Source organism: Morus notabilis, unplaced genomic scaffold, assembly GCF_000414095.1.
Source record: "Morus notabilis unplaced genomic scaffold, ASM41409v2 Scaffold710, whole genome shotgun sequence".
Lineage (NCBI taxonomy): Eukaryota > Viridiplantae > Streptophyta > Magnoliopsida > Rosales > Moraceae > Morus > Morus notabilis.
Genome location: NW_010364141.1, coordinates 139,955 through 147,624, shown reverse-complemented (window position 1 = coordinate 147,624; position 7,670 = coordinate 139,955). Strand labels below are relative to the sequence as shown.

The 7,670-nt window shown below is 32.4% G+C and overlaps 1 protein-coding gene and 2 non-coding genes across 4 annotated transcripts; 2 read left to right on the top strand and 1 right to left on the bottom strand.

Annotated features, from left to right (window-relative positions):
• Positions 1 to 2,870: 2,870 nt before the first annotated feature.
• TRNAP-AGG lies at positions 2,871 to 2,942 on the top strand. Its single transcript has one exon. It is a non-coding gene; the product is annotated as a tRNA-Pro (tRNA).
• A 229-nt stretch (positions 2,943 to 3,171) lies between these two features.
• Positions 3,172 to 3,243, top strand: TRNAP-AGG. Its single transcript has one exon. It is a non-coding gene; the product is annotated as a tRNA-Pro (tRNA).
• Positions 3,244 to 3,379: 136 nt separating this feature from the next.
• Positions 3,380 to 5,255, bottom strand: LOC21397542. Of its 2 annotated transcripts, none has more exons than XM_024170614.1 (4): positions 5,136 to 5,255; positions 4,639 to 4,723; positions 4,069 to 4,564; positions 3,380 to 3,756 (listed from the first exon to the last, which is right to left on the bottom strand). In XM_024170614.1, exons 1-4 carry the CDS (start codon positions 5,161 to 5,163, stop codon positions 3,553 to 3,555), a joined length of 813 nt encoding a protein of 270 aa, XP_024026382.1. In that variant the 5' UTR covers positions 5,164 to 5,255; the 3' UTR covers positions 3,380 to 3,552. The 2 variants fall into 2 exon arrangements, with proteins under 2 accessions (XP_024026382.1, XP_010104116.1); XM_010105814.2 differs by having other exon boundaries at positions 4,099 to 4,564.
• Between the last annotated feature and the right edge of the window lie 2,415 nt (positions 5,256 to 7,670).

The window sequence follows — 7,670 nt, the reverse complement described above, 5'->3', positions numbered from 1 at the left end:
TTTATAGTTTTTTATCACACCATTACGTATAGACACAACCAAACTTGAAAAGGTACATTTCCCATTTGAATTGGTGTCAATTTAAGTTTCAAAAAACATATCTGAATGTTACGGCGCTGCGGCGCCAGTTTCAGGCGCTGTAGCGCCAGTTTATGGAAAACTAGAAACCGTCTGCGCAAGTCAGAGCGCTGCGGCGCCCAAACTCAGCGCCGCGGCGCTATGCTCTCTGCCAGTCCAGCGCCGCGGTGCCCAAATGCAGCGCCAATGCGCCAATCTTGCTAGAAATTTTGTCCAGTCCCGCGCTGCGGCACCTAAATACAGCGCCAAAACGCCCAACTTACTAGAAATTTTATCCACTTTTAAATGTGATAAAACTTAACAAATTCTTAAATGTTATATTTAAACAATCCCAACACCTACTACTCTTTGTAATGAACCTAAATTTTCATCCTTTTATGCTTCCATTATTATAATCTCGTAGGATTATTAACCTACGTTTGAAATAATTGCTTGTCATAATTGTTTGTCATAATTGTTTGTCGTATTGTTATTATTCATACAACGTTAAACTGGATGAGACAATGTTACCGAAAAGTAAAGTGAGATAAGTGAGACTATCTCATAATATGAAAGACATCTCTTTCCATTCATTTTTTTTGTTTTAAGTTAAAGTGCTGTAGCCACAATACCATACTAGTTTGTGCGTGTGTGTGTGTAAATATATATATATATATATATATGCGCTCTGCACTCCGTGCGGTAATGTATGAACGGACTCCTAGTTATTAAGTTAAAAAGATGGGCCCGTGGTTAATTTCTTTATCATTTTGGTGTATTATGTTTTAACATGATGCAAAAGATACCCATGCTATTTGGATAATATATGTACATGATTTATCATAATTTTATACATATATTATTATAGCCTTTTGTTTCCTTTATTAATTGGATGATAATTGTTATTTTTTAAGTGAAATAATATAAATAATATTTCTTTACTATTTTGAATGGTATTTTTGATTTTTTCCTTATTTCTCAAATATGTATATTATAGTTTTTAAAATATCATTTAAGTACTCTAAGCCTTTTTTAGGATATGAATATTCAATTTGTCATTTTAATAAAAAAATATATTTACAAAAAATGAAAAAAGAAGACCTTTTTAAGTAATCTTGACAAATACCTTTTAAAAGTGTATGTGTCAAGATTTTTATCATTTACTCTTAATTCATAACTTTTTTAGTCAAATAATTACACTAACAAAAAGTCATTATAAAAAATAATAGATAAAAATTCAGACTCATGTACTCTCAAATGTAAATTTTCAATTTTTTCTTTTTTTTTTTCCAAAATAACCCACTACAATTTATATCCATGAAGCTTCAAGAGTGGTCATGAATTTCCAAAATGACAAGCTGAACTGAAGACAAATAATTTAATACCCATCTTTTAAAAATGATTGGTTGCGTTTAGAATTGATCCTGTTTTGTATTTCACATTTTTTGAGAAAGAAAAAATGAAAACGTTTTCAAAACAGTATTTGGCGCAATAAAGACAAAAAACAGAAATGAAAACGATTTTTTAGTTTAGTGTAAAATGAGAGAGAAATGAAAAATGACTTTTAGTCTTTTTTATTTTTTATTTTCGTTTTCTCCTCTCTCGAGGAGAGAGAGAGACATTAATGAGTTTTTTTATACTGAAAATAATCTCTTGATAAAATTATCAAATGTATTTTCAAAAATGATTTCTGTCTGAGATTGAAAATGTTTTCATTTTCATTTTCATACAAAAAACAAAATCATTTTAGAACGAATTCCAAACACGCCCATTAATTTTTAATAATAACAACAACAGCAAATATATCACAAAACTTAACGACCATAATTGACTAAAGAAAAAAAATAATGTTTTTGTTGGTGCAAAATTTCGTCCAACACTTTACCAATGTCCCTCAACTAGAAATTCGGATTGAAAGGACAAACAACCTAAAGGAGATTGGATGAACACTCAAAAAACACAAATCACCTCAGAAAAATAACAAGAACGAAATAAAGAGAATCTCAAGATAATTATATTCAAGAATGAGTGCTTCCTTTTTTCTCTTAAATCGAGGGAATTTATAGTACATTCGGTGTGAAAGAGTTTAATTCTCCCATTAATTTGAGAGTTTATTCTATTTTAATTACAATGAGGCTCTTCACTTTTTTGGAAATTAAAACTGATAAAATAATCAATGAGAATTAACTTTCAATCATTATGTCTTCAATTAGCGTCAATTATTTCACTTGATGATATCATGCGACCTTTAAATTTTCGGCTCGGGAGAACTTGAGCTCAGACGAGTTTGGACTTGGAAGAGATTGACTGCATAGGAGATTGACCTTAGGTAAGCTTGGGCTCGGGAGAGATTACATGGGCTCAGGAGAGATTGAGCTCCGGCGAGCTTGAGCTCAGAAAAGATTGAACTCAAAAGAGCTTTAGGCTCCGAATTAATTACGCCTTTAATGCTTTTAAAAAATACCGCTCAACAGCTTTCATTACTCACAATCATTAAGAAGACAATTTGGCTGATTCCACGTTGAGGTAAGAAAATTTGTAAAATTTAGATTCTAATTACCGTTTGAGTGATGATTGTTCGATACATTGTTTGATTTCCTTTTATTTTTTTTTACCAAATTACAGTATGGTTGCAACACTGGGGACGAATAATCCAAATCCAATTTAAATTCAAACAAAGTACCTTGCTTTTCGGAACATCTATAGTCTTTAACAAGATATGCTTTTTGATACGTTCAAGATTGAACAAATAGTAAAATATATTGTTTAATAAAAAAAATGAGTAAAATATATTGTCTGATTAAGAACAAAAAGGGCATTTGGTCTAGTGGTATGATTCTCGCTTAGGGTGCGAGAGGTCCCGAGTTCAATTCTCGGAATGCCCCTTTTTTTCTTCTTAACCTGTTACTTTCCTTTTTCTGATCCAATGCACCAAAAAAGAGCAGAAAAGCAAAAATCAACGACAGATTTTAACAACCATACAAACATAAAAAAGAGAGCATCGTCTCAAATCTTTTTGGTACACAAATTGAAAAGGAACTTAGCATTCACAGGTATCCATTTATCGATTATAAAAAAAATGAGTAAAATATATTGTCTGATTAAGAACAAAAAGGGCATTTGGTCTAGTGGTATGATTCTCGCTTAGGGTGCGAGAGGTCCCAAGTTCAATTCTCGGAATGCCCCTTTTTTTCTTCTTAACCTGTTACTTTCCTTTTTCTGATCCAATGCACCAAAAAAGAGCAGAAAAGCAAAAATCAACGACAGATTTTAACAACCATACAAACATAAAAAAGAGAGCATCGTCTCAAATCTTTTTGGTACACAAATTGAAAAGGCACTTAGCATTCACAGGTATCCATTTATCGATTATAAAAATTTGCAAACTAGACAGAAACAAATTACTTGGGTACAACACTTGAATATAAAACAACTTTCAAATAAGGCAAAAAACTTGTACATATAAGCATAATTTCCCCCCCCTTCTCCTAATCTTTACATGCTTTCAATCTCTTCAGTTTGACAAAAGGCATGATGTTCTACGTCCGATTTCATAATTGCTGAATCAAAGCATTCTGTTTCCTTCTCTTCCTTTAACACTCCATAGCGAACACACACCCCCTTCCACTCCGTTTGTCCGGCTAAGTGCCCGTTTCGCACCAAATACTTCTTCAGTTCGATACGGAGGTTTCGATTGGGCTACACATTTACAAATCATGTTACAAAAACACATTAAACAAAATGAGAATTATATTAACACATCTTGTCTTTTATCTAAATCAAACTTCAGTAACTAAAACATTTTACGTCTAACACTTCTCAATTTTTTTAAAAAAAATAACAGAGATATGTCTTATCATTAATCAAACATAATAGAAACATACGATTTAACCATTATTTTTAAAAAAAAAATGAAAAAAATACTCTTCCTATAGTAAACAGACATTAGCATACAATTTGACTGTTAATTATTAAAATGACAAAAATACCCTTCCAATTGTAAACACGCACAATATCCAGTTTCAATTGCAAAATGTTCACCTCGGCCTTGGATTCGAAGGCAAGTCTAAAGAACGCAGCCGACACAAAGTGCTTCCCAACTGACTCCGACAGCTTGATCTGAGCCAGCCAGTACGCCGAGGTTTCGAGCTTATCGAATCGGCATTTGCTACAGATCTTGGCGCTTTGGTACGGAGAGCCTACGGCGATTTTGCGCTGGCTTAAAGAAGGCGACGCTGTCATCACCGGAGTCCGAAGCTTTTCGATCGGAGTCTCTTTCCCGACTTCTTCTTGAAGCGACACGCTTTTTTGGTCCGACTCGGGTTTCAGGTTTTCAGGATAATTCCCCTTTTTTGCAGCTTCAGTCGCTACCGGAACTCGAGCAGGCCGTGTCCTTTGGGGCTGCTTCCGAGGACCCGCATTTGAGGGTTTTGCGACCGCCGGCTTTTCGGAGACGGTTCTCGTCGGAATGTTGGCATTTCGAACGGTTCCGAAGACTCGCTTTTGCCTGTAAAACAGGGAAAAATATAAATTAGTTTTCGGAGAAAATGACTGAAACAGAATGTGAAGTGTGTTTGTTACCTGTAAGTTACGTGTTCTCGGGAGGCGGGTTTTGAAGGTCCGGTGGTTTTCCGGTGTGGATTGGGTTTGAGGGGCTGATTTTTGCCTGCGTTTTAGTTAAGCAATTTGTGATTAACGTGCTAGAAAATAAATCACAAAAAGAAAAAAAAATTCACCTTCAGCCATAGATGATCAGGAACAAAAATACACAAGCAATTAACGTTCTTCGTCTGTTTATATAAGTGAAAATCACTTCCTTCAAACAAGTAGTGAATAGAAAATAAATAAGATTTGTTACTCCTATCATCAATTCTTTTTAAAATAGTCACCATATTAAAAAAAAAATTTAAAACCCATCATCAGTTCTCCTAAATTATGAACATCAATATTCAAATTTCAAATATAAAACTTCTTTGATTGTGGACCATAAAAACATTAGATATTCTAACATGACTATCTTATTTGGCAGAAATATTAAAAGCAACCATGGAAAACGAAGAGAAAATAGTAAATGGTACCTGGAAAGGGAGTGGGATGAGGGTCCATTAGAGTCGGTTTCTTCGGACTCAGAGTCAGAGTAGAGAAAGAGTTGACAGATTTCGAATGAAGGAAGGGAAAACGAAAAAGGGTGTATTGCTTTTTTTGGTACTTCGGAATTTCAAAGTTTGAATACGTTTGATAATGGCGGGAACAGTTTTTAAAAAATAAAAATTACAAAATATGACCGTTTTTTCAAGGTTGAATTAAAATGCGGCTGAATTTTACAATAGCTTATTTTTTGAAATATATTTATTGGCAACCCAAAAATACCACTTTAATTAATTTTATTTGACATTTTTTTTAGAAATTTTTGCTCCGCATGTTTATAATTATATGTGATCAACTTCTCTATTTTTCTCTTAATTAAATTGCTAAAAAAAATGATCCTAATTCATTGACCGACTATTTCTGGATTCTAGAAACAACCAAGCATTATCTACATACATTACCTACAAAGAATATTGAATTTTGAATATACAAAATCTGAAAGCAGTCAAACTAATCTGAAAGCAACTTTAGGAGAATCTAAAATTAAAAAAAGCTAAGGTCTCGTTCAGTTCGCCGATTCAAGTTTTTAATTCCAATTGAGATGTGATTTTATATTAGAGCTTTTAACTGTAGTAAAAAAGTTAGATATTACTTTTTATGAAAGTTTTTAACTGTAACAAAACTAGAATTAAAAACTCGAATCGGTAAAATGAAAGATGCCTAAATATATGATAAATATTAGTTTTAAATCTTTTTAACGAAAGATCAAACATAGATAATAATAGTTAAAAATACCTCATAATGTCATTAATTTAATGAGTTATATTTTAATGACATGATATGGTGTATTGTTAAACAAAATAATGTCATTAATTTTATGAGCATGTATTTTTTTTAATGTAAAAAATATTTCATTAATTAAAAAACCATGAACTTTACAGAAAACTCAATACAGAAAACTTGATACAACAAACCAAAATAGATATATCTATTGGCGTCCTAGTACAAGGATCCAAGGTCCGATAATGGATACAATTTAAAGCACTTCTCTTGGCTCGTTTAATTCTCCCTCTATGGTTGGCTTTTCTGAAAGGGTTGTAGCAAACTCTCTTTAAAGACTGATCTCTGTAAAGACTGATCTCTATACAGACTGATCACACTAGCCGAAGTGAGAGATCTGGCTAAAGACAACACAAAACCTATACAAGGTTATAGCTTGGTGGGGGAACACGACCAAAAACAGCAAAAACAACCAAAGCCCACATAGATCTAACAATTTGTGAGGGAAAATAAATACCAACACCGGCAGAATGACTGTCTTTATTCCACGAACAACTAAAAAAAGGGAAGAAAGCACCAACACGGACTCCACCATCATGTAGATCAGCTAACGCAAAGCGCGTGGGTGTATTTTAGGGGTCGGTTGACCGGAGACGCGTTTCTGGTAGCCGGTCAAACTATTCTCCTTCTTCCTCACTCTCTTTATATCTAGTATTCTCTCACTAGAAAACTTCTTCTTTTGCTATAAGCATGTATTTTAATGATAAGATATAGTGTATTATTAAAATAATGAGCATGTATTTTAATGATAGGATATAGTGTATTGTTAAAAAAAAATTATATTAATTTAATGAGCTTGTATTTTAATGATAGGATATAGTGTATTGCTAAACAAAATAAGTTAAACCTTCATTAATGAGCATGTATTTTGATGATATTTAAATTTCTTATTTCATGGGACTTGGTTTTTTAATTTTGAGATTTAAAAGGTTGATATATCATAAAATGTGAGAAAAAAGTAGAGCAATATGAAGATAAGTGAGAAATTAATATCATTAAAAGGTTAGAAAAGTAATTACATAATACATTATTTAAATATTATTATACAATTAGGACACATGAAATATTCTCAAATGTAAGCTATATTTCAATTACATAAGTGTAATTTGGCCATAAGTCTAATTAACCCTAATAGTTTTGCTACAAGATCCAATGAGCCTTCCCGTGTTCGCTATAATGGACTTGACGTTGAATCAATATTGGCCCTGAAAACTCTTCATGGCATCGGACTCCTTAAAATGGTACCATTAAGGATTTTTAGGTCTTAACATTGACCTATTAAATTTTACCCTTCTAGAATAAGTAATTTGACAGATTACACTGGCCGCGGGTCTCCAGTCACCGACAACGGGTCTCTAATCATCGACGGCAGGCATAATTTGACATATTACTATATATAATTTTACAAATCATTATCAAAGGGGTAGCCTATCACAATAAAAGAGTAGAACTCTATAACGATATGTTTAAGGATCAGTTTTTACAATTTACCCAAATTCCAATAACAAAGTTTAAATATAACAAAAATTTTAAAATATTATTAAAATAGCAAAATGTTGATATCATTAAAATAATAATTGTATCATTATATAGTGTAAAATGTAAATGATTATGATAATGACTATGTCATTTTTGCTATATTTATGACATTCTGAAAATTTTGTTAAATTTCAAACTGAAGGTAT